General features: G+C 50.9%; 1 protein-coding gene across 6 annotated transcripts in view; it reads left to right on the top strand.

Moving 5' to 3' along the window:
- The first annotated feature begins 337 nt into the window (after nucleotides 1–337).
- The window catches only part of Muc2 (mucin 2, oligomeric mucus/gel-forming), a 36,811-nt gene continuing 9,933 nt past the window's right edge, over nucleotides 338–27,215 (top strand). The window contains exons 1-30 of one of the 6 annotated variants that reach the window (XM_087908276.1): nucleotides 338–488; nucleotides 1,317–1,578; nucleotides 2,629–2,743; nucleotides 3,135–3,225; nucleotides 3,315–3,424; nucleotides 3,555–3,765; nucleotides 3,945–4,070; nucleotides 4,293–4,410; nucleotides 4,493–4,631; nucleotides 4,826–4,936; nucleotides 5,026–5,095; nucleotides 5,722–5,859; nucleotides 5,961–6,125; nucleotides 6,657–6,751; nucleotides 6,989–7,115; nucleotides 7,442–7,697; nucleotides 7,905–7,957; nucleotides 8,073–8,173; nucleotides 8,530–8,684; nucleotides 8,948–9,086; nucleotides 9,602–9,709; nucleotides 9,791–9,970; nucleotides 10,089–10,328; nucleotides 11,011–11,167; nucleotides 11,400–11,531; nucleotides 11,944–12,091; nucleotides 12,617–12,660; nucleotides 13,235–13,486; nucleotides 15,201–18,057; nucleotides 19,087–26,708. In XM_087908276.1, the coding sequence (XP_087764402.1) occupies nucleotides 413–488; nucleotides 1,317–1,578; nucleotides 2,629–2,743; nucleotides 3,135–3,225; nucleotides 3,315–3,424; nucleotides 3,555–3,765; nucleotides 3,945–4,070; nucleotides 4,293–4,410; nucleotides 4,493–4,631; nucleotides 4,826–4,936; nucleotides 5,026–5,095; nucleotides 5,722–5,859; nucleotides 5,961–6,125; nucleotides 6,657–6,751; nucleotides 6,989–7,115; nucleotides 7,442–7,697; nucleotides 7,905–7,957; nucleotides 8,073–8,173; nucleotides 8,530–8,684; nucleotides 8,948–9,086; nucleotides 9,602–9,709; nucleotides 9,791–9,970; nucleotides 10,089–10,328; nucleotides 11,011–11,167; nucleotides 11,400–11,531; nucleotides 11,944–12,091; nucleotides 12,617–12,660; nucleotides 13,235–13,486; nucleotides 15,201–18,057; nucleotides 19,087–26,708 (14,398 nt within the window). In that variant the 5' untranslated portion in view covers nucleotides 338–412. Of the gene's footprint in view, nucleotides 489–1,316; nucleotides 1,579–2,628; nucleotides 2,744–3,134; nucleotides 3,226–3,314; nucleotides 3,425–3,554; nucleotides 3,766–3,944; nucleotides 4,071–4,292; nucleotides 4,411–4,492; nucleotides 4,632–4,825; nucleotides 4,937–5,025; nucleotides 5,096–5,721; nucleotides 5,860–5,960; nucleotides 6,126–6,656; nucleotides 6,752–6,988; nucleotides 7,116–7,441; nucleotides 7,698–7,904; nucleotides 7,958–8,072; nucleotides 8,174–8,529; nucleotides 8,685–8,947; nucleotides 9,087–9,601; nucleotides 9,710–9,790; nucleotides 9,971–10,088; nucleotides 10,329–11,010; nucleotides 11,168–11,399; nucleotides 11,532–11,943; nucleotides 12,092–12,616; nucleotides 12,661–13,234; nucleotides 13,487–15,200; nucleotides 26,709–27,215 lie in introns of all 6 variants that reach the window. The other 5 variants (XM_087908272.1, XM_087908274.1, XM_087908275.1 and 2 more) reach the window with 5 other exon arrangements.

Here is a 27,215-nt window from a genome sequence, read left to right as displayed (position 1 = left end):
GGAGGTTGCTGGGCCAGCACTGGGGGCACTTAAAGGGGTATGGCAGAGCTCATGGGATGTAATTCCAGCAGGGACCTCCTGCCTCTTCAAACCTGAGATTGGTCTGGCTTGTAACTTAAAGGGATGGAGTTCACCTGGGGTGTGTGCTGGCATTGGGATAATTGAGGCTGCGACATCCTGAGGAAGGCCAAGTTTACCCAGGGAGTCATATAAAGATAAACTCAGATAACCTGAATCAATATTTCCTCACTGGGACCCATGGAGCCCCCACAGCTGTTTTCCTGATAACTCGGCAAATGCCCCACCCACCCTTTGCACCTCCCTTGTCCTCCCGCCCTCAGATGCCTGCTAGGCATATAAGTCCTGGACCCCTGCCCTGGGATGCTCTCCTGTGCCACCCTCCTGAGCCTCCATGGGGCTGCCACTAGCTCGCCTGGTGGCTGTGTGCCTAGTCCTGGCCTTAGCCAGGGGCTTGGAGCTCCAGAAAGGTAAGGGGCTGCATGATCTGGGCAAGGGAATGGGCAGGGCACCCTGAGGGTGGGGAGGCTGGGAAGCCCAAAGCAGTTAGTAAGGGGTGCCTGGAATAAGAGGGGGTCCCCAGTCGGAGCCATTCCAGTTGGCCTGGGGTCTTAGGTCTCTCCAAGGCTGAGGGTCCTACACCAGGAGGATGAGAAGCTGAATTCCCCGAGTGACCATCATCCGTGGGAGTGGGGAAGCTTTGGATGTCTAGGAGAAGCCAAGTTTAGGACAGTTTCAGATAAAAGGGACTTTCGGCAAGACAGTGCCTCTGGGGAATGGACTGAGTGTCCACATGGAAAGCTTCCGTCCCATCAGGGCAAAGCTGTGGGTGGGGGATGTCCCAGTGGGGACTCCTGAAGACTGAGGGACCCAGTCCAACCTCCTGCTGGGTGAGGAGTAGATGGAGCAGGGCTAAATAGAGCATCAGTGGAGGGGACTGGGCAGTAGGTGTGCAGAGTGACCAGATTGCCCAAAGGCTCCTTTGTGTTTATTCCCTGCTTGTGCCCCACACGCTTGTGCCCCACACTCTTGCGCCCCACATGCTTGCGCCCCACACGTTTGCGCCCCACACACTTGCGCTCCTCACTAGGTAGGACCTTGTCTTAGAGTCCTGCAGAAGGGTGACCAATAGTTAGCAGAGACTGCTTATGTAGGGGTACCATCTTATCCAGAAACTCTGATCTGGAGCCCCAGATGGGTACCCCTGGGGGGACCTCTGGGGTTAACTTGGAGAATGGGCTCAGGGAAGTCCTCCTCAGACCTGGGTGTCTCACCTTGTGTCCTCACGGTTCTCCCAGAAGCCATATCCCGAAACCATGTCTGCAGCACCTGGGGCAACTTCCACTACAAAACCTTTGACGGCGATGTCTTCCGATTCCCTGGCCTCTGTGATTACAACTTTGCCTCTGACTGCCGAGACTCCTACAAGGAATTTGCTGTGCACCTGAAGTGGGGCTTGGGCCAGGCTGGGGGTCACCCCCAGATAGAGTTCATCATCATTACCATTAAGGACGACACCATCTACCTCACCCACAAGCTGGCTGTGGTGAACGGGGCCATGTGAGTGGGATTAGTCTCCTCTGTCCTATGTCCTCAGAGCAAGCTCGTCCCTGAACTTTGTATAAACTAGCCAGTCTCCAGGACACCCTCTTCTGCTCTGGCACATGGCTAATAGGGATGCTTTGAGGTTTGAGCTAGGCTGTGGATTCACTCACCAAACACTGATGAGTCCCCTCTGTAGACTGGGGGTCTTAGGTAATCTGTGAGTCCCTTTCAGACTTCCCCTGGGGGCCATGCGGAAGGGAGCCTGTCCCCCAGGCTAAAGTTGCAGAAGCCCAGAAGGGAGAGGCTGCTCTACCAGCCCTATTGTTCCCTGGCTTTGTCTCAGTAACAATGAGGTCCTCTTAAATGCATTCCTGTCTTGCAGGTCCACCTCCCTGGGGATTTTCTCTTTTCCCACTCCAAGCCTTTCTGTGTCTTGCATGGACGCTCTGCCAGTGTTCCCTTTACTTTGCCTTGTCTGCTGGACCATGTTGTCATATGTGGGTTGTATGGCAGAGGTTCCTAGGGATAGAGGCTCAGGGGTTGGGGCGTGGCAGTTCCAGGCCAGCTCAGAAGGGGAATGGGGTCCTGGAATAAGAACAACTCTGGGTAAAGGTCTGGGCAGGGGTTGAGAGTTCCACCCTGCCAGATTTGGTGAGAAAAATACCTCTGAACCAAGGGTCTGAGAGAGTTGGGGGCTCAGTCCCCAACATATCCCAGACCCACTGCCTTTGGGGCTTCTGAGAAGGGCCTCTGTCCTGGACTCTGAGAGGGTATGGAAAGGAAAATAGGCAAAAGTGCCTGACCATGCCCCAAGGAAATCACCTAGGACAAGGGCTCTCTTGGCCATTGCTGAGACCTCTGCCCGGCTCTGGCCTCCTCCTGGAACTTGGCTAGGTCTGTTTGTGCTCCAGATGAGAACATACTGACCAAGTAAGGAGGCAGGCTGGGCTGTCTTCATCCCAGATAATGTCCTCAGCGCCATGTGGTCAGCAGAACCCTCGGGAGGATCAGTGGGTGGGTTCTGGGATGGTGGGATGGTGAGTAACCCCACAGTGGTCCCCACAGGGTCAGCACCCCACACTACAGCTCTGGGCTCCTCATTGAGAAGAATGATGCCTACACCAAGGTCTACTCCCGTGCTGGTCTCTCCCTCATGTGGAACCGTGAAGATGCACTCATGGTGGGCACCAGCATCCTGGGCTCTGAGGTGGCAGGGCTCCTCTTTCTGGCCAGAGGCCTAGTGGCTCCATAGAAGGGCAGGATTGGGGGACCCATGCCTCACAATTGGAGTAGGATCCTATGTGGTGGAGCAGGCTGCTGGAGACAGTGGTTGGTACTAGAGTCTCCATTGGTCTGGCCTGGGAGGGGCCCTCTGTGCTATAGGTGCAGTGACTGGTCTCTGTCTCTCAGAGACTGCATTTTGGTACCCCAACCTGAAGGACCCTTCCTGGTGGCTGATCCCTGCCCTCCTCCTGACCTGCCCTGTTGGAGAAGCTGCTTAGACCTAGGGACTCTGGAAGCTGTGCTGGGCCCTGAGGTCTGCTCACCTGCCCTGCCTTCCATTTCAACAGCTAGAACTAGACAGCCGGTTCCAGAACCACACCTGTGGTCTCTGCGGGGACTTCAATGGCATGCAGACCTATTATGAGTTCCTCAAAGAAGGTGAGTGCTAAACTGGGCTTGTTGAGAGGAAGACAGGGGTGAGGCTGCAGGCTCCCGGCTCCCAAGGAGCTAACCACCTGCATCCGTAGGCATACACTACAGTGCCATTGAATTTGGGAACATGCAGAAGATCAACAAGCCTGAGGATGAATGCGAGGACCCCGAGGTGGTGCAAGAGCCAGAGTCTTGCTCTGAGCATGTGAGTCGCTGTTGGGAATCCCCAGGCTCTTAGGAAGCCTATACCTGCTGGCCTATGTTGGGGCTCCCTATGCTCTAAGGGGAGGGGAGGAGGGGTATGAAGCTGTCCACGTTCGTGTCCTTCTCTTCAGCGAGCCGAGTGTGAGAGGCTGCTGACCTCCACAGCCTTCGAGGACTGCCAGGCCCGGGTGCCCGTGGAGTTGTATGTGCGCGCCTGCATGCAGGACCGTTGCGCGTGTCCTCAGGATGGTGCCTGCGAGTGCAACACCCTTGCTGAGTTCTCCCGCCAGTGCTCCCACGCAGGGGGCCGACCTGAGAACTGGAGGACTGCCTCACTCTGCCGTAAGTAGCTGGTGACCCATGGGGTGCTTGGGGGGCCTCTCACGTGGTGCTCTCCCTGGGTTTAAGGAGCCCCCGGTGGGAGCCATGTCTGTGCCAAGCACCCAGACCCTGCCTGCCAGTGGCCTTGGCACTGTGTTAGTGCCTTATTTGTGGATTGATGGAGCTGACTTTACTTCTAGCCAAGAAATGCCCTGATAACATGGTATACCTGGAGAGCAGCTCGCCCTGCATGGACACCTGCTCACATCTGGAGGTCAGCAGTTTGTGTGAGGAACACTACATGGATGGCTGCTTCTGCCCAGAAGGTACATGCTCTGGAAGACCCTTGTCCCAGAGACTGGGTCAGGGAGCAGGCAGGGAGAGGTGGGACCCTCCACAGAACCCTAAGGGCCGGGAGGTGAGCATCTGCATTGACAGAGCAGGGTCCTGATGCCTGTGGGTGGAGATCTGGCTGACAGCCTCTCCTTTTGGGGAAACTGGCACTTCCTGAGGCTTCCAGGGTAAGTTTACATCTCTGGCTACCACAGGCACTGTGTATGATGACATCACGGGCAAGGGCTGCGTCCCTGTGAGCCAGTGCCACTGCAAGCTGCATGGGTACCTCTATCTGCCAGGCCAGGAGATTACCAATAACTGTGAGAAGTGGTAAGTATCAGAGCATAGGGCCTGGGGGTCAGGCAGGCTGGGGTGTCACTGAGTCTTGACCCTGTGCTCTGCTTCTGGGCAGTGTCTGCAATGCTGGTCGCTGGTTGTGTGAAGAACTGGAATGCCCTCAGACCTGTGCCCTAGAAGGTGGCTCCCACATCACCACCTTTGATGGAAAAAAGTTTACCTTTCACGGGGACTGCTACTATGTCTTGACCAAGGTAGGCAGGCCAGGCTACCTGGACAGAGCTGGGGGCCCTCTGTCCTCTGGGGAGGGAGGAGAGACTGATTCTGGAGAAGGCTGTCCCTGGGGTGGTGGGTGGTGCTGCTCTCAGACACAGGATGAAAAGTGGGGGGGTCTAGGGTACAGGAGGTGCGCGGATCCTCAGTAACCACAGCATCCTTCCTCATACAGGGCCAGCACAATGACTCCTATGCCCTCCTGGGTGAGCTGGCCCCCTGCGGCTCTACAGACAAGCAGACCTGCCTGAAGACTGTCCTGCTGCTGACTGACAACAAGAAGAACGTAAGTACTCCTCCTCTCTCCCTTCCTAGCATGCCTGGGTCCTGCATGCAGGCACTCTCGGCTCTATGCAACCGTGGCATTTCTTGCAGGTGGTGGCCTTCAAATCAGGTGGCAGTGTGTTACTCAATGACCTGGAGGTGACTCTGCCCCATGTGGCAGGTGAGTGGGTCAGGGAGGGGTCCTGAGCTGCTGCCAGTCAAAAGAGCCAGCTGGGATTGGGATAGCCTAAGAGGCTGGGTCTCCGGCAGGCTCTATCTTTGGGTCCCTGCTGGTGGTGGGGGAATGGGATGGTGGGCATGCCACCCAACAGTCACGTGGAACCCAGGAGCCCTGCTATCTTTCAACGTGTTCTTTTTTTTTTTTTCAAAATATTTCTTTTAGTGTCCAGTGAGTCTTCACGGAACTCCACATAATAGGTCCTATCTTTAACAAGAAAACATTATACTATGCATTCCAGAGCAACATCAAAATGACTGCAAATGTCACATCCAGCAGAAAAACAGTGACATAAAGCATAATAAGAAGCCCAAGTGGGTCCTGCCAGTCAGCACAATTAAGCCTGTCTGATATAAATTTTATGTGCATAGTTATCTCAATTTTTTCGGCTATAAGCAAAATATCAAACAGCTCAGAGAGACAAAAATAAAAACCATTTTACAATGCTCTTGACAGTTCACACTACACAGACTTGAAATATCAATTTATACACTCAGAGAGAAGTGCACATCCTGACATAATATGACTCTCCAGTCTTTAAACAATTTCAACGTGTTCTTGTTTTGCAGCAAGCTTCTCCATCTTTCAACCGTCTTCCTACCACATTGTTGTGAACACGAGATTCGGACTGCGGCTACAGATTCAACTGGTCCCAGTCATGCAGCTTTTTGTGACTCTGGACCAGTCTGCCCAGGGACAGGTGCAGGGTGAGTGGTCCCTTTTGTATTGTCCCTGAAAAAGCCCCATGAGGGTCCTGTACTGCTCCTGTCCACATCTAATTCTTCCTAATTCTGTCCTGCATCTTTAGGGCTCTGTGGAAACTTCAACGGCCTGGAAAGTGATGACTTCATGACGTCTGGTGGGCTGGTGGAGGCCACGGGTGCTGGCTTCGCCAATACCTGGAAGGCCCAGTCAAGCTGCCATGACAAGTTAGACTGGCTAGATGACCCCTGTTCCCTCAACATTGAGAGCGGTAAGGCTCAGGGGAAGTTAGTCACTGTCCACTGGCTTGTCTAGGACACAGAGTCCTGGCCAGTACCGCCTCAGAGCAGATGGGGACCTAGTATGTGGGCGGAAGGGTGGGTAGAGGTTGCATAGTCCATGTTGCTGGTGACCGGCACATCTACCTGCTGTTTGGCTAGTTTATAGTGGCCCCATGGTGGCAGCTTTCCAAGCGACAAAGTAGATGGGCTGGTCAGGCTAACTGCTGGTGGCGGCTCTCATCCAGGCCTGGCTTAATGCTAGGACAATATGCCCTCCTACCCACTTCTCGATCATATCTGAAGATTTCTAGCCCCCGGGGTTGAGAAAGGGAGGACGTGGGTGTTATACAAAACGGTTTCATCTTGCTCACAGCTGCCTGGAGTTATGATGGGAGGGAGGGAGGGATCTGACTTTGGTCACACAGGATACCGTGTCACCTCCATCCTGGGTGATCAGACTTTTTAGGCTCAGGGTATGTGAGGGGAGCCTGGTTATGCTGAGGTTCTGATCTACTCCCCAGCCAATTATGCTGAGCACTGGTGTTCCCTTCTGAAGAAGTCAGAGACCCCTTTTGCCAGGTGCCACCTGGCTGTGGATCCCACTGACTACTACAAGGTGAGCTCATCCCCCACCCCTACATACTCAATGCTGCCGGCAGTGTCCCCACAGCCAACAAAGTGTGCTCGGGCCACCTGGCTGAGCCTGGGAGTGGCTGTGTGTGTGTGTGTGTGTGTGTGTGTGTGTGTGTGTGCCTGAGTGCTGGCATGTATGCACATGTGTATTCACTGGAGTGCTCAGGATGCCAGGGCCATGCGCCTGGCCTCCTCACATCACTGTTACTTTGTCTCCCAGAGGTGCAAATACGACACGTGCAACTGTCAGAACAATGAGGACTGCATGTGCGCAGCTCTGTCTTCCTATGCCCAGGCCTGTGCTGCCAAGGGGGTCATGCTGTGGGGCTGGCGGGAACGCGTCTGCAGTGAGTGCTTCCCCACTGGCTGCTCCCTAGGGCTGGGGGCCGGGAACCCTAAGCAGTCAGTCCAGGGAAAGGGGCAGCTCCTTGTAGCTGTCGCCCAGCTTCTGCCCGACCTTTAGGCTCTGCGTGCAGCGTGGGAGCAGAATTTTGCAGAGATGGATTTTGGGATGGTCACAGCTGTGGCAGCTGAGTTCAGGAATGTGGGAAAGGTTCCCAGGGTGGCTGGCCTCTATCTGCAGGTGGAGGGAGGAGAAGCTCAGGGACAGTTTATAGGGACAGTAGTTGGAGTTCAGTGCCATTGGCCCTCACTCCCGTGAATTCCCCTGCAGACAAAGATGTGGACGCTTGCCCCAGCTCACAGATCTTCCTGTACAACCTGACCACTTGCCAGCAGACCTGCCGCTCCCTCTCAGAGGGTGACGCTCACTGCCTCAAGGGATTTGCACCTGTGGAAGGCTGTGGCTGCCCTGACCATACCTTCATGGATGAGAAAGGCCGCTGTGTGCCCTTGGCTAAGTGCTCCTGCTACCACTACGGTCTTTATCTGGAGGCAGGGGAAGTGATCCTGAGGCAAGGGGAGCGCTGGTGAGTGTCCTGGACTCTGCAAGGGGCCTATAGAGTCAGGGAGTGGATGCTCTTGAATCTCTGCCCCAAGTGGAAAAATGGGGGCGGGGGAGGTTCTACGTGTGGGGCCTGAGGCTCTCAAACGGTGCAGAGGTGGCCTGGCTGGCCTATGTCCTGCACAGGGACAGACTTGAGTCCCATGAACCCTGTCCCACTTCTCTTTCATAGCATTTGCCGGAATGGGAGGCTGCAATGCACCCAGGTCAAACTGCTTGGCCACAGTAAGTTTTACAGATGCTGCTCATGTATGGCTACCAGTCTGAGTCTTGTTTCCCTTCCCTGCTTACCTGGTTCCCTGAATTCATCCGAGCTGAGACAGATTTCTTAACCCCACAGCCTGTAAGTCCCCCAAAATCCTTGTGGATTGCAACAACTTGACTGCTCTGGCCACCCGGAAACCCCGCCCCACAAGCTGCCAGACACTGGTGGCTGGCTATGTGAGTGCCAGGGAGGGCTGGTTGGGGGTCATTCTGGATGCCTGAGGCCATTGTGTGGACTGAGCAGACTCCCACACTGCCAGTTCACTGGGCTGGGGCCTGAGTCTCACAAACTCCTGGGTCTATTGGTATTCCCTGTGACCCTGGAAGAGAAGTGGCAGCCTAAGGCAGTGAAGAGGTCAGCCTAGCGGCCTTGAACAGCAACCCTACCTGGTCTCCCTGACCAGGATAAGGGAGGGGTTTTAGGAGAGAGGAGGAGAAGTTGGGGGTCCAGGACACTGTTAGATATTCTCGTGTGGGCACTTGACCCCTCAAGGAAGGCTTGGCCCTCATCTGAGCCCTTCTTCTTATTCCAGTACCATACAGAATGTGTCAGCGGCTGTGTGTGTCCCGATGGGAAGCTGGATGATGGCAATGGTACATGTGTGGTGGAGGAGGAGTGTCCTTGCATCCACAACAAAGACCTATACAAACCTGGGTCCGAGATCAAACTGGACTGTAACAACACCTGGTGAGCTGGCCCAGTCAGTCTGCATTGGAGGCATTAGGCTGGCTTTTTGGGGGGATACTTGCTCTGTTGACAGAGTAAGTCTTATGTCTACCCCTCACCCTAGAGGTCACTCTTAGGCCGGTATAGGTGCTTGCAGGTTTCCTATAATGGACGGCCTCAGGAGCTGGTGCCATGGTGCCCAGGGCCTTACCTAAGCTGCTCTCCAAGGGCATGTGGGAGTCTTGGCCTCAGGCTCCTTCAGGCTCCTCTACCTTTCTCCGCAGTACTTGCCAGAAAGGACGCTGGGAGTGCACCCGCTATGCATGCCACAGCACCTGCTCCATCTATGGGAGTGGCCACTACATCACCTTCGATGGGAAGCACTATGACTTTGATGGACATTGCTCCTATGTGGCTGTTCAGGTGCGATTGTGAACCTCTCCAGGAAGGGGCCTGCCCTGAGATATGAAAGAAGGTCCTTGGGGTGGGAAGGGCTAGCCCTTCCTCACCCTGGAACCCTTGCTGCCAGGATTTGGGCTCCCAGCAATGAATAGAGAGGGTGTGGTAAACCTCTCTCCTTCATGAGATGGGCATGTATGGGGATGAGGGGTGTTGAAAAAGCCTACCCTCTTCTCCCTCTTCTCTCTCTCTCTCTCTCTCTCTCTCTCTCTCTCTCTCTCTCTCTCTCTCTCTCTGTATGTGTGTGTGTGTGTGTGTGTGTGTGTGTGTGACAGGTCCAGCTATTATTTCTTCTACCCTTTGTATGGCATCACCATCCCCAGACAACAGAAGACCTGGCTGGATGGGGTTTGAGTTAGGGCCTTGAATCCCAGATGGGGAAAGGCAGAGCATTTTCTATCCAGAGGGGTGGCTTTAGCAGCTGGGGTAGGCACCTGTGTCCTGGTTTCCTTGGCTAACACTGTCTTGTCGGGACCCAGGACTACTGTGGCCAGAACTCTACTGGCTCCTTCAGCATTATCACTGAGAATGTCCCCTGCGGCACCACAGGTGTTACCTGCTCCAAGGCCATAAAGATATTTATAGGGGTGAGTGCTGCTGGTTCCTGGGACCGGGGATCCCGTGGGAACCCTTGGACACAGTCAGTGACCATCCTTTTCTCTGGGTAGGGAACAGAGCTGAAGCTGATGGATAAACACCGTGTGGTGAGGCATTTGGAAAAGAGGCACCATGTGCCCTACATCGCACGGGAAGTGGGCCTGTACCTGGTGGTGGAGGCCAGCCCTGGCATTATCGTTATCTGGGACAAGAGGACCACCATCTTCATTAAGCTGGCTCCTTCTTACAAGGTGGGCCACCAAGATGCCAGCCGTGTCCTGGGCTGTCGCCAGCATAGATGCTGTGGATGCTGTTCTCACCTACTTCAAGAACTTCTCAAGCTGGAGACTCTTGTCTTTCCACCTACAGGGCACTGTATGCGGTCTGTGTGGGAACTTTGATGACCAGACCAAGAATGACTTCACCACTCGGGACCATATGGTGGTGACCAGTGAGCTGGACTTTGGAAATAGCTGGAAGGAAGCTTCCACGTGCCCAGATGTGAACCACACCCCAGACCCCTGCACCCTAAACCCACACCGTCGCTCCTGGGCAGAGAAGCAATGCAGCATTATCAAGAGTGTTGTATTCAAAGGGTGCCACAGCAAGGTAGGCAGAGCTGAAGGCATGGGCAGGGCCACAGCAAGGTAGGCATGGCTGCAGGCATGGGAGGGCCACGAGTGTGGGCAGGGGCACAAGTGTGGGTGGTTTGTAGTCATGGGCAAAGGGCTCTGTAGGCACAGTCCCACTATAGGCGTATTGTGGTTGTGATCAGGGCCATGGTTGGGGCCACTAAAAGAGATTAATGAGCTTGACTGTGTCCACGAGAAGGGTGTGGCCCATTAGTCTTGCTATGTTTGTCTTTTGGGCTCCTGGCCTCTCCAAGTAGTCTAAGGATACTTGGAGACATATTGCTGCACCACCATGGGGTATTTGGTCTTCAATTCTGTACACTTGGTTCTTTGAGTCAGTAATTAGATGATCAACCTTTCTCTCTGAGATCCCTGGGCAGACTCCACCCTCCTCTGCCCTGACTGCAAGCTCATCAGGGAGGGAGAGAAATGACTTATTTTGTTTGAGCCTAGAAGATAGCAGGGGGAGAGACAGTTTTAGGATTATCATCTTGAGGCACTCAAGGGATGGGTGACAGATCTGTCGATCAGGATGGCCTGAATGTGGGTGTGCCCCTGTCTGTCAGCTACTCTGGGGCTGTGGGCCAGCTTCAGTGTCCTGCGGTCCAGGCTCTCTCAGGGTAGTGCGGGCCTAGGGCTCATGGACGTCTCCCTGCTAGGTGGACCCCACCGTCTTCTACGAGGCCTGTGTGCACGACTCCTGCTCCTGCGACACGGGCGGTGACTGCGAGTGTTTCTGCTCCGCTGTGGCCTCCTATGCTCAAGAATGCACCAAGGCAGGGGCCTGCGTGTTCTGGAGGAGGCCAGATCTATGCCGTGAGTATCCATGGCAGACACCATCTTCCTTCCCCATTCAGGTGATGACTAAATGTCACCGATCTCATCCTTGTCCCCAGACATCCTTTCTGGGGGGGGGGGCATAGTGAGACTTGTGTTGGTAGGAGCTGACTGGACCTGCTCTGGCACTCACATCCCCTGATGCAGGCTCACTTGGGTACCCACTTGTGTGCTCCCAAGCCGGACCATGTTCCGTCCTCTCTCCCTCTAGCTGTATTCTGTGATTACTACAACCTCCCAAATGAGTGCACATGGCACTATGAACCATGTGGGAACAACAGCTTTGAGACCTGCAGGACCATCAACGGCATCCACTCCAACATCTCTGTGTTCTACCTGGAGGGTGAGCAGACAGGGCCCTTCAGTGAGGTGGCCGCCAACGGGTAGGCCTCTGTCAGGCTGGGGGCTTCCGTTAGCTGGAGACAGGGTTGTTTGAAAGGTGCCCCCAGGCTAAGAGGCTTGACTCAGGTACTGAGGTTCATTTCACTACAGTCTGTTCACTGAACTGGAGCCATGGAAGCCAGCTAAGGCCTTGACTTCTGAAGAGGTGGCAGAGGAGCACACTAACTCGGGTGTGTGTGTGGAGCAGAGCATTCTAGTGTCAGGGGAGACACAAACCCTGTCTTCTGACTCTTGGTCTTCATAGATGAACATCTCCAAGCAAAACACCAGATGGAGTGGGGTTGATGAGGAAGGTATGACGGACCAGGGGCATCATCCATGGTGATCTAAGCCCCATTTCCTATACCCACTAGGTTGCTACCCTCGGTGCCCTGAGGACAAGCCCATATATGATGAAAACAAAAAGAGATGTGTCACTAAGGACCAGTGTGGCTGCTATATTGATGGCATTCACTACCCACCCAATTCGTCTATTCCCACTGAGGATATCTGCAAGTCTTGGTACTGAGCCTACATTTCATAGGGCCTGGGAAAGGTTGGCACACACGTACACACCACACACACACACACACACACACACACACACACACAACATGTTCAGACACATGAAATATGGTCACCGGTCAGGTGTATGCAAGCACACATACATGGCTCATAGCCACACTCACACTCATTCATGGGCCATTCAATGTGCATACATACATGGACACAACCACATACAGTTGCACACCCAGTCACACTTGTACACATATGGTCATAGGAGCTAGGGTACAGAGGTGCTAGTTCCTGTCCTTAGGAGTATGCAGGTCTTCTGATCTCACCCCATTCTCTTGGGCCAGCTTTTTCTTAGCTTGCTTCACCTCATCTGACTGGTTACATTTAGAGCCCTATGGGTGGGGTTCCTTTGTGGCTTGTGGTTGGGGCAATACTCTGGGGCTTTGGGCCAGCACACAGGGAGATGGGCATGTGGTGTCTGTGGGAAGGAGAGTATGGAGAGGACCTGTAGTGTCTATACTTGCTTTGCAGTATGTGCAACACCACTTCAGAAATCGACTGCCATCCAGAAGAAGGTAAGCTGCCCTCTGCTGGGATCCTGGAGGTAGAGGGTTAGTGGTCCCAACCCAGGAAGCCTGTGGACTGTGTTGTTCTTGTACCCGTGGGACCTGGGCTTGGGTAGGGATTGGTTTCCTCCTGGGCTCTCTTTCTTGGTTGCCCATGTTCTTTCCAGCTTCAACGTGCTGAGCTGTGCAGCAAGCCGGAGGCTCCCCCTTCACATCTTTGTTTCCTTTCTCTAATGGGAGTGATACCCTATGGTAGTGGTACCCTATGGTAGTGGTACCCTATGGTAGTGGTACCCTATGGTAGTGGTACCCTATGGGAGTGATATCCTATGGTAGTGGTACCCTATGAGAGTGGTACCCTATGGTAGTGGTACCCTATGGGAAATTTCTAGTGCACCTCTCATCTGGGTGCTGGGCTCATTGCCTCTGCATTCCAGTGAGGCTCCTTCTTCAAAGTAAGAGGTTCTGGGGATGCAGTCCTGATGGAATGGAGGTTGCAGTCCTCTATCACATGGGATAAATTGGGGAAGCCTTAAAAGGCTATCTTTCTTGTTGAATTGATGACCCCATACCCTCTGTACAGGAAAGATTGTTAACCAGACCCAGGATGGTTCCTTCTGCTACATGGAGATCTGCGACTCCAATGGGACAATAAAACAACACTTGAATATTTGTGTCTCCTCCACGGAATCCCCAACCACCTTGACAAGCTTCACCACAATCTCTACCCCTATTCCCACCTCCACCACCACCACCACCACAACCACTGCCACTGCCCCCACCATTACCGCGACCGCCACTGCCCCCACCCCAGGCACGACGACTAGCACTGAAGGTGAGGCTTATTCTGGGGGCTTTTGATCTCTTGAGAATCCGGGGCCCAGAGCCAGGTCTGTGTATGCAGCCTTCATTCAGCAAATCAACTGTAAATTTAGGTGGCGTCGACATTTTTCTGAACTCAGGGGATGCTAGAGGATGTCCTTACAGTCCTCTGCATTTGTTCCAGTTCAGACCATATCTATGATGGGTAAGCTGTCAGGGGTATGGCAGACACAGGGAAGAACACCTGTAAATTTGAGGGCCTTGACTGGGCTTGGGCTCAGTTGGCAAAGCACTTGCTTTCCAAGCACGAGGACATGAGTTTGATTCCTGGAGAGCATGTAAAAATGCCAGGCAAGTGGGTGCACATTTGTAATCCCACTCTTGGGGTCACGGAGGCAACAGAATTCTTAGGGCTCACTGGCAAGCCGAGACAACTATATTGTCAAGTTCCGGGCCAATGGGCAACCTTGTCTGAAAAGAAGGAAATTACATACTTGAGGATGACACTAGAGATTGTCCTCTGGGCTCTATACTCACATACACATGTTCATGCACATTTGTAAACACACACACACACACACACGCACAAACATGCACACACACAAATGTACACACACATACAATGCAGGCTGAGCATGGTGATGCACACACTTACAATCAGCACTTGGGAGGCAGAAGCAGGATGATTGCCATAAGTTTGAGGCCTGTGGTGTATGTTGAGAGTTTCAGACTTAAACTATGCAGTGATATCCTCCCCTTTTTCTTGATTGAAGTTCCATCAGCAACTCCTGGTAAGTAGGACCAAGAAGGGAAAAATCTTTCCAAATTGGTGTGGGAGAATTGTCTGTATTCTGTCAATCATGTTTTAAATAAACGGTGATTGGCCAGGCAGGAGGTATAGGCGGAAAAAACAGACAGGAAGTGGAAATGATGCAAGGAGAGCAGGAGAATTCTGGGGAGGAGAAAGTTGATTCCTCCCACTCCTGCCCAGATCACCGAAGCCGCAGGATGTGAGCTTCTGTACTCAGAAGGTACTGAAAAAGGTACTGAGCCACATGGCTAAAATAGATGAGAAAAATGGGTTAATCAAGATGTGAGAGTTAGCCAGTAAGAAGCCTGACCTAATGGGCCAATCAGCATTATAACTTACAGAGATCCGTGTGTGATTTTTCTCTGGGACTAAACAGCTGGGGGGCAGGGCGGGAAAGAAACCCCCAAACAAGCAGGCTCTCCTCATGTTACACCAAATTCCTTCCAGGCTTCCTTCAGAAGTAGAAGCAAGGGCAGGCTGCACTTACCTGCTGTGGATTATGGGTGTATTTACTCACCGTTTGCCAAATCCCTAGACACAGAGGTGGGACCTGCCTGTGTGGGTGACCACGTTCTTGGTCAGGAATAGACAAAGTCCCTTTCACATTCTTCCTTAGGGATGGCTCTCTTGTTAGTCTTTTTCTCTCACATGGCATTGTCAAGGAAGGGGTACTGAGTTGGGGCTCTAAGACCAGGATGTGTCCTACCTAGACATGGCCTTGGGTCTCTGGGTCACAGTCTTTCAGCTGCACGAAGGTAGAAATATGTCTGTTGTGAAAAATGACCCTATAAACCTGGTCCCTTGGTAATGATGGGTGGGCAAGGGTATCTGTGGGCCAGCTGCAGAGGTCACCAGGGACTCAATGCCATAGCCTCTCTCAGGCATGAATAACCTATATGTAATTTTGCTTTTCTAGTACCATGCTGCTGGACTGATTGGATCAACAACAACCATCCTAATGAAGGCAGTGAGGGTGGTGAGCGAGAGACCTTCGACAGTGTCTGTAGCGATCCTGTGGACATTGAGTGCAGGTCAGCCACAGATCCCACACTCAGCTGGCAGGAACTGGACCAGAAGGTACAGTGTAATGTCTCATTTGGGCTCATTTGCAAAAACGAAGACCAGTATGGAAACGGAGTATTTGAACTTTGTTATGACTATGAGATACGAGTCAAGTGTTGCTCTCCAGATGTGACCTGTTCTACTTCAACCCCCACAACTTCACCAACAACCTCACCCACAACTTCACCAACCATTTCATCTAGTGCTACACCAGTGACTTCATTTACCACTTCACAGACATCTTCACCAACCACCTCTGTTACAACTTCACCAACTCCTTCACTAGGCACCTCAACTGCCACATCACCAACCTCATCTACCATTTTTTCAACCTTGTCTACCCTGTCCTCCTCCTCCTCCTCCTCCTCCTCCTCCACCACCACCACCACCACCACCACCACCACAACCACCACCACAACCACTCCATGCGAGTGCACCACTCCATGTAAGTGCGAGTGGACTGGCTGGAGGGATTCTGGCAAACCCACCTATGATAAAAACAGTGGAGATTTTGAACTGATTGGAGATGCCTGTAAACCAGGCTGGGAGGCAGCTAACATCTCCTGCAGAGCTGTGATGTATAACAACAAACCACTTGATCAGCTAGGACAGAAAGTCACTTGTGACACAAAAGTTGGGCTAGTGTGCAGAAATTCAGAACAGGAAATAGGAGGGTTAATCCCAATGCGCATGTGTCTCAACTATGAGATCAATGTTCAGTGCTGTAATTGCTGTGATCCAAAATGCTCCACTACACCAACTACAACCACTACTACAATGACTACTATCCCAACATCTACCAAAACAGTGACTCCATCCACACCATCTACTACCACAGAGACCCCAACCCCAACCTCTACTACCACACAGACCACAACACCAACATCAACTGTAGAAACTTCCACACCCAGATATACTACAACAGAGACAAGCCCAAAACAAACTACGACAGTGACTCCAATCCAAACATCTACCACAATAGAGACATCAACAATAGAGAGATCTACTCCAACATCTACCACTACTCAGACATCAAGCGCCACACACACTACAACAGTGACCTCAACCCTGTCACCTACCACCAAAGTAACCGCAACTCCAATATCGATTGCAACATATACCACAACACCCAGGCCTAATCCAACATTTACCACCAAACCAACATCTGCCACCTCAGAGACATCAACCCCAACACCAATGACCACAGTGATTTCAACTCCAACACCTAACACTTCAGAAACATCAACTACAATATCTACTACCACACAGACCACAACACCCACACCTGGTCCAAGTACCTCTACTCCAACATCTACCACCACAGAGACACCAAACCCAACACCGACCACCACAGTGACTCCAACTCCAAGATCTAGCACCCCAGAAACCCCAACTCCAATATCTGCTACCACACAGACAACAACACCAACACCTAGTCCAAGTACCTCCACTCCAACAACTACCATCACAGAGATACCAACCACAACCCTAACGAAAACCACCACAGTGACACCAACCCCAACACCTAACACCCCAGAAACATCAACACCAATATCTACTACCACACAGACGACAACACCTACACCTAGTCAAGGTTCTTACACTCAAACATCTACCACCACAGAGAAACCAACTGCAAGCACTATAGTGACCCAAACCCCAACAGCGACCACCCCAGAAACCTCAACTCCAACACCTATTACTACACAGACCACAACACCAATACGTATTCCAGGTCCCTCCAGTCCAACAACTACACCAACAGAGAAACCAACCCCAACTCTGACTACCACAGTGACTCCAGCCCCAACACCTACCATCATAGAAACCTCAACACCAACATCTCCGTCTACACAAACCACAACAACCACCACTAGTGTAGGTTCCTCCACTCTAACATCTACCACAACAGAGACACCAACCCCGACCCTGACCAGCACAGGTCCTACAACCCCAACACCTACTACCACGGAATCCTCAACTTCAATATCTACTACCACACAGACCACAACACCAACGCCTAGTCAAGGTCCCTCCAGCCCAACATCTACCCACACAGAGACAGCAACCCCAACTTTGACTACTACAGTGACTCCAGCCCCAACACCTACCATCGTAGAAACCTCAACACCAACATCTCCGTCTACACAAACCACAACAACCACCACTAGTGTAGGTTCTTCCACTCTAACATCTACCACAATAGAGACACCAACCCCAACCCTGACCAGCACAGGTCCTACAACCCCAACACCTACTACCACAGAATCCTCAACTCCGGTATCTACTACTACACAGACCACAACACCAGTACCTAGTCCAAGTACCACTACACCAACATTTACCACCACAGAGACACCAACCCAAACACCGACAATCTCTGTTCCTACAACCCCAACACCTAGAACCACAGAAACCTCAACTCCAATATCTACTACCACACAGACCACAACACCGGTACCTAGTCCAAGTACCTCTACTGCAATATCTACCACCACAGAGATACCAACCCAAACACTGACAATCACACTTCCTACAACACCAACACCTAGTACCATAGAAACCTCAACTACAGTATATACTACCACACAGACCACAACACCAGGACCTAGTCCAAGTACCACTACTCCAACGCCTACCACCAGAGAGACACCAACCCAAACACTGACAATCACAGTTCCTACAACCCCAACACCTAGTACCACAGAAACCTTAACTCCAGTATCTACTACAACACAGACCACAACACCAACACATAGTCAAGGTCCCTCCAGTCCAACATCTACGCACACAGAGACAGCAACCCCAACATTGACTACCACATTGACTCCAGCCCCAATACCTACCATCGTAGAAACCTCAACTCCAACATCTCCTTCTACGCAAACCACAACAACCACCACTAGTGTAGGTTCTTCCACTCTAACATCTACCACAATAGAGACACCAACCCCAACCCTGACCAGCACAGGTCCTACAACCCCAACACCTACTACCACAGAATCCTCAACTCCAGTATCTACTACCACACAGACCACAACACCAGTACCTAGTCCAAGTACCACTATACCAACATTTACCACCACAGAGACACCAACCCAAACATCAACAATCTCAGTTCCTACAACCCCAACACCTAGTACCACAGAAACCTCAACTTTAATATCTACTACCACACAGACCACAACACCAGGACCTAGTCCAAGTACCTCTACTCCAACATCTACCACCACAGAGACACCAACCCAAACACCAACAATCACACTTCCTACAACACCAACACCTAGTACCACAGAAACCTCAACTCCAGTATCTACTACGACACAGACCACAACACCAACACCTAGTCAAGGACCCTCCAGTCCAAAATCTACCCCCACAGGGACAGCAACTCCAACATTGACTACCACAGTGACTCCAGCCCCAACCACTACCATCGTAGAAACCTCAACTCCAACATCTCCTTCTACGCAAACCACAACAACCACCACTAGTGTAGGTTCTTCCACTCTAACATCTACCACAATAGAGACACCAACCCCAACCCTGACCAGCACAGGTCCTACAACCCCAACACCTACTACCACAGAATCCTCAACTCTAGTATCTACTACCACACAGACCACAACACCAACACCTAGTCCAAGTACCACTACACCAACATTTACCACCACAGAGACACCAACCCAAACACCAACAATCTCAGTTCCTACAACCCCAACACCTAGAACCACAGAAACCTCAACTCCAATATCTACTACCACACAGACCACAACACCAGGACCTAGTCCAAGTACCTCTACTGCAACATCTACCACCACAGAGACACCAACCCAAACACTGACAATCACAGTTCCTACAACCCAAACACCTAGAACCACAGAAACCTCAACTCCAATATCTACTACCACACAGACCACAACACCAGCACCTAGTCCAAGTACATCTACTCCAACATCTACCACCACAGAGACACCAACCCAAACACCGACAATCTCAGTTCCTACAACACCAACACCTACTACTACAGTGACCTCAACTCCAATATCTACTATCACACAGACCACAACACCAACACCTAGTCAAGGTCCCTCCACTCCAACAATGACAACCACAGAGACACCAACACCAACCCCCACCAGCGTAGTGACTCAAACCCCAATAGCTACCACCCCAGAAACCTCAACTCCAGTATCTACTACCACACAGAACACAACACCGACATTTAGTCATGGTCCCTCGAGTTCAACATCTACCCCCACAGAGACAAAAACCCCAACTTTGACTACCACAGTTACTCCAGCCCCAACACCTACCATTGTAGAAACCTCAACTCCAACATCTTCTTCTACACAAACCACAACAACCACAACTAGTGTAGTTTCCTCCACTCTAACAACTACTACAACTGAGACACCAACCCCAAACTTGACCAGCACAGTTCCTACAACCCCAACACCTACTACCACAGAAACCTCAACTTCAATATCTACTACCACACAGACCACAACACCAACAACTAGTCCAAGTACCTCTACTCCAACATCTACCACCACAGAGATGCCAAACCAAACACTGACAATCACAGTTCCTACAACCCCAACACCTACTACCACAGAAACTTCAACTTCAATATCTACTACCACACAGACCACAACACCTACACCTAGTCAAGGTCCTTCCAGTTCAACATCTACCACCACAGAGACACCAACCCAAACACCAACAATCACACTTCCTACAACACCAACACCTAGTACCACAGAAACCTCAACTCCAGTATCTACTACAACACAGACCACAATACCAACACCTAGTCAAGGACCCTCCAGTCCAAAATCTACCCCCACAGGGACAGCTACCCCAACTTTGACTACCACAGTGACTCCAGCCCCAACACCTACCATCGCAGAAACCTCAACTCCAACATCTCCTTCTACGCAAACCACAACAACCACAATTAGTGTAGTTTCCTCCACTCTAACAACTACTACGACAGAGATACCAACCCCAAACTTGACCAGCACAGTTCCTACAACCCCAACACCTACTACTACAGAAATCTCAACTTCAATATCTACTACCACACAGACCACAACACCAACAACTAGTCCAAGTACCTCTACTCCAACATCTACCACCACAGAGACACCAACCCAAACACTGACAATAACAGTTTCTACAACCCCAACACCTAGTACCATTGAAAACTCAACTCCAGTATCTACTATGACACAGACCACCACACCAACACCTAGTCAAGGTCCCTCCAGTTCAACATCTACCACCACAGAGACACCAACCCAAACAATGACAATCACAGTTCCTACAACACCAACACATAGTACCACAGAAACCACAACTCTAATATCTACTACCACACAGACCACAACACCTGGACCAAGTCCAAGTACCTCTACTCTAACATCTACCACAACAGAGACACCAACCCAAACACCGACAATCTCAGTTCCTACAACCCCAACACCTAGTACCACAGAAACCTCAACTCTAATATCTACTACCACACAGACCACAACACCAACACCTAGTCAAGGTCCTTCTGTTCCTACATCTACTACCACAGTGTCACCAACACCAACTCCAACCAGTGTAGTGACTCAAACCCCAACAGCCACCACCACAGAAACCTCAACTCCAGTATCTACTACGACACAGACCACCACACCAACACCTAGTCAAGGTCCCTCCAGTTCAACATCTACCACCACAGAGACACCAACCCAAACAATGACAATCACAGTTCCTACAACACCAACACATAGTACCACAGAAACCTCAACTCCAATATCTACTACCACACAGACCACAACACCAACACCTAGTCCAAGTACCTCTACTCTAACATCTACCACCACAGAGACACCAACCCAAACAATGACAATCACAGTTCCTACAACACCAACACATAGTACCACAGAAACCACAACTCTAATATCTACTACCACACAGACCACAACACCAACACCTAGTCCAAGTACCTCTACTCTAACATCTACCACAACAGAGACACCAACCCAAACACCGACAATCTCAGTTCCTACAACCCCAACACCTAGTACTACAGAAACTTCAACTCTAATATCTACTACCACACAGACCACAACACCAACACCTAGTCAAGGTCCCTCCACTTCATCATCTACCACCACAGAGATACCAACCCAAACACCGACAATCACAGTTCCTACAACCCCAACACCTACTACCACAGAAACCTCAACTACAGTATCTACTATCACAAAGACCACAACACCAACGCCTAGTCAAGGTCCCTCTGTTCCTACATCTACTACCACAGAGTCACCAACACCAACTCCAACCAGCGTAGTGACTCAAACCCCAACAGCCACCACCACAGAAACCTCAACTCCAGTATCTACTACGACACAGACCACAACACCAACACCTAGTCAAGGTCCCTCCACTTCATCATCTACCACCACAGAGATACCAACCCAAACACCGACAATCACAGTTCCTACAACCCCAACACCTAGTACCACAGAAACCTCAACTACAGTATCTACTATCACAAAGACCACAACACCAACGCCTAGTCAAGGTCCCTCTGTTCCTACATCTACTACCACAGAGTCACCAACACCAACTCCAACCAGCGTAGTGACTCAAACCCCAACAGCCACCACCACAGAAACCTCAACTCCAGTATCTACTACGACACAGACCACAACACCAACGCCTAGTCAAGGTCCCTCCAGTCCAATATCTACCCCCACAGAGACAGCAACCCCAACTTTGACTACCACAGTGACTCCAGCCCCAACCACTACCATCGTAGAAACCTCAACTCCAACATCTCTTTCTACACAAACCACAACCACCACCACTATTGTAGGTTCTTCCACTCTAATATCTACCACAACAGAGACACCTACCTCAACCCTTACCAGCACAGTTCCTACAACCCCAACACCTACTACCACAGAATCCTCAACTCTAGTATCTACTACCACACAGACCACAACACCAGCACCTAGTCCAAGTACCTCTATTCCAACATCTACTACCATGGAGACACCAACCAAAACACCGACAATCTCAGTTCCTACAACCCCAACACCTAGAACCACAGAAACCTCAACTCCAATATCTACTACCACACAGACCACAACACCAACACCTAGTCCAAGTACCTCTAGTCCAACATCTACCACCACAGAGACACCAACCCAAACAATGACAATCACAGTTCCTACAACACCAACACATAGTACCACAGAAACCACAACTCTAATATCTACTACCACACAGACCACAACACCAACACCTAGTCCAAGTACCTCTACTCTAACATCTACCACAACAGAGACACCAACCCAAACACCGACAATCTCAGTTCCTACAACCCCAACACCTAGTACTACAGAAACCTCAACTCTAATATCTACTACCACACAGACCACAACACCAACACCTAGTCAAGGTCCCTCCACTTCATCATCTACCACCACAGAGACACCAACCCAAACACCGACAATCACAGTTCCTACAACCCCAACACCTAGTACCACAGAAACCTCAACTACAGTATCTACTATCACAAAGACCACAACACCAACGCCTAGTCAAGGTCCCTCTGTTCCTACATCTACTACCACAGAGTCACCAACACCAACTCCAACCAGCGTAGTGACTCAAACCCCAACAGCCACCACCACAGAAACCTCAACTCCAGTATCTACTACGACACAGACCACAACACCAACGCCTAGTCAAGGTCCCTCCAGTCCAATATCTACCCCCACAGAGACAGCAACCCCAACTTTGACTACCACAGTGACTCCAGCCCCAACCACTACCATCGTAGAAACCTCAACTCCAACATCTCTTTCTACACAAACCACAACCACCACCACTATTGTAGGTTCTTCCACTCTAACATCTACCACAACAGAGACACCTACCTCAACCCTGACCAGCACAGTTCCTACAACCCCAAAACCTACTACCACAGAATCCTCAACTCTAGTATCTACTACCACACAGACCACAACACCAGCACCTAGTCCAAGTACCTCTATTCCAACATCTACTACCATGGAGACACCAACCAAAACACCGACAATCTCAGTTCCTACAACACCAACACCTAGAACCACAGAAACCTCAACTCCAATATCTACTACCACACAGACCACAACTCCAGCACCTAGTCCAAGTACCTCTACTCCAACATCTACCACCACAGAGACGCCAACCCAAACACCGACAGTCACAGTTCTTACAACCCCAACACCTAGTACCACAGAAACCTCAACTCCAATATCTACTACCACACAGACAACAACACCAACACCTAGTCCAAGTACCTCTAGTCCAACATCTACCACCACAGAGACACCAACCCAAACAATGACAATCACAGTTCCTACAACACCAACACATAGTACCACAGAAACCACAACTCTAATATCTACTACCACACAGACCACAACACCAACACCTAGTCAAGGTCCCTCCACTTCATCATCTACCACCACAGAGACACCAACCCAAACACCAACAATCACAGTTCCTACAACCCCAACACCTAGTACCACAGAAACCTCAACTACAGTATCTACTATCACAAAGACCACAACACCAACGCCTAGTCAAGGTCCCTCTGTTCCTACATCTACTACCACAGAGTCACCAACACCAACTCCAACCAGCGTAGTGACTCAAACCCCAACAGCCACCACCACAGAAACCTCAACTCCAGTATCTACTACGACACAGACCACAACACCAACGCCTAGTCAAGGTCCCTCCAGTCCAATATCTACCACCACAGAGACAGCAACCCCAACTTTGACTACCACAGTGACTCCAGCCCCAACACCTACCATCGTAGAAACCTCAACTCCAACATCTCCTTCTACACAAACCACAACCACCACCACTAGTGTAGGTTCTTCCACTCTAACATCTACCACAGTAGAGACACCAACCCCAACCCTGACCAGCACAGGTCCTACAACCCCAACACCTACTACCACAGAATCCTCAACTCTAGTATCTACTACCACACAGACCACAACACCAACACCTAGTCCAAGTACTTCTACTCCAACATATTCCACCACAGAGACACCAACCCAAACACTGACCATCACAGTTCCTACAACACCAACACCTACTACCACAGAGATTTCAACTACAATATCTACTACGACACAGACCACAACACCAATGCCTAGTCAAGGTCCCTCCAGTCCAACATCTACCACCACAGAGACAGCAACCCCAACTTTGACTAGCACTGTGACTCCATCTCCTACACCTACCATCGTAGAAACCTCAACTCCAATATCTACTACCACACTGACCACAACACCATCTCCTAGTCCAAGTACCTCTCCTTCAACATCTACAACCACAGAGACACCAACCCAAACACTGACAATCACAGTTCCTACAACCCCAACACCTACTGCCACAGAAAGCTCAACTACAATATCTACTACAACACAGACCACAACACCAACGCCTAGTCAAGGTCCCTCTATTCCTACATCTACCACCACAGAGACACCAACACCAACACCAACCAGCGTAGTGACTCAAACCCCAACAGCTACCCCCACAGAAACGTCAACTCCAGTATCTACTACGTCACAGACTACAACACCAACGCCTATTCAAGGTCCCTCCAGTCCAACATCTACCACCACAGAGACAGCAACCCCAACTTTGACTACCACAGTGACTCCAACCCCAACACCTACCATCGTAGAAACCTCAACTCCAATATCTACTACCATACAAACCACAACACCAACTCCTAGTCCAAGTACCTCTACTCCAACATCTACAACCACCGAGACACCAACCCAAACACTGACAATCACAGTTCCTACAACACCAACACCTCGTACCATAGAAACCTCAACTCCAATATCTGCTTCCACACAGACCACAACACCAGCACCTAGTCCAAGTACCTCTAGTCCATCATCTACCACCACAGAGACACCAACCCAAACACCAACAATCACAGTTCCTACAACACCAACACCTAGTACCACAGAAATCTCAACTACAGTATCTACTATCACACAGACCACAACACCATCGCCTAGTCAAGGTCCCTCTATTCCTACATCCACCACCACAGAGACACCAACACCAACCCCAACCAGTGTAGTGACTCTAACCCCAACAGCCACCACCGCAGAAACCTCAACTCCAGTATCTACTACGACACAGACCACAACACCAACGCCTAGTCAAGGTCCCTCCAGTCCAACATCTACCCCCACAGAGACAGCAACCCCAACTTTGACTACCACAGTGACTCCAACCCCAACACCTACCATTGTAGAAACCTCAACTCCAAAATCTCCTTCTACACAAACCACAACAACCACCACTAGTGTAGGTTCTTCCACTCTAACATCTACCACAATAGAGACACCAACCCCAACCCTGACCAGCACAGGTCCTACAACCCCAACACCTACTACCACAGAATCCTCAACTCCAGTGTCTACTACTACTACACAGACCACAACACCAACGCGTAGTCAAGGTCCCTCCAGTCCAACATCTACCCCCACAGAGACAGCAACCCCAACTCTGACTACCTCAGTGACTCCAGCCCCAACACCTACTTTCATAGAAACCTCAACTCCAATATCTAGTACCGCACAGACCACAACACCAACGCCTAGTCTAAGTACTTCTAATCCACCATCTTCTACCGCAGAGATACCAAGTCCAACTTCGACTACCACAGTGACTTTATCCCCAACACCTACCGCTACAGAGACTTTAACACCTACAACACAAAACACAGTTGCAACACCAGTCAAAGACATTTTCACTACGAGATCTACCAGTATCCAGACACCAAGCCCAGTTCCCACTACCACGTTCCCTCCTACTCCAACATCTTCCAGCACAGAGTCATCAACCTCAGCTTCTTCGACCACACCAATTCCACCCTCATCCTCTCCTATTACTGCTACCACCATCACACCTTCTCCAGGCCCAACATCCACTTCCATCATCACAGAGACTCCAACCCCTTCTGCCACCACTTTAGAGACACCGATCCCAACCTCCACCTCCACTGAAAACACAACTCCAACATCTTCTAATAGCCAAACTCCTTCCAAACCTCCAACAAAACCATCAACACCTGTGACCACTGTGTTCCCCTCTTCCCCACCCACGGAGTCCATCATCATTCTTAGCACCCCTACAACCACCATAGTAACCTCCAGCACGGCATCAACACCTGGAACAATATCACCATCCATCACTTCGTCAGCGGGCAGCACACCCTCTTCACCTCCAGGACCAACACCGGGACCCTCCACCACTTCTTCTGGTAAGTACACATGTGAAGTCACCCCATTCCTCCTCTCATAAGAGCTTCATTTTTGCCAGGGAAGCTTTTCAGCCTCACGACTCGAGCCTGGAGTCAGTACTTTGTGCTTCATGACCCTGATCTTGTGCAGGGAGGCAAGTCTCCTGGAAGGTTTGGACCTTCCCTGCCTATTGAGTCAGACCCCTTGAAGTGTTGAATTGGCTGGAAACAGAGGTCACTACCTTCCTGTAGATAGACTTTCCCCAGGCAGAGCTACTTCAGCACAGTCTGTGTAGCCCAGTACTGAAAGATCTCCATGGGGAAAGTTCACCCAAGGAGATCTTGGGCTGCATTAGGTCAGGGTTGGTGTAAGACATAGGGGCCACTCCTCTGTCTGGGCATGGCACAAAAGGCCTTGGAGGGTAGCTAGTCTGGCATTGTCAGATGTCCAGTGTGACAGTCACAGAGTGTGCATGGTGACGTCAAATCCTGGTGAATAGATATGAGGCTTTGAGACCTCACCATGGC

The sequence above is a fragment of the Myodes glareolus genome, chromosome 7 (genome assembly GCF_982192425.1).
Source record: "Myodes glareolus chromosome 7, mMyoGla1.1, whole genome shotgun sequence".
NCBI lineage: Eukaryota > Metazoa > Chordata > Mammalia > Rodentia > Cricetidae > Myodes > Myodes glareolus.
This window is presented reverse-complemented; position numbering and strand designations above follow the sequence as displayed.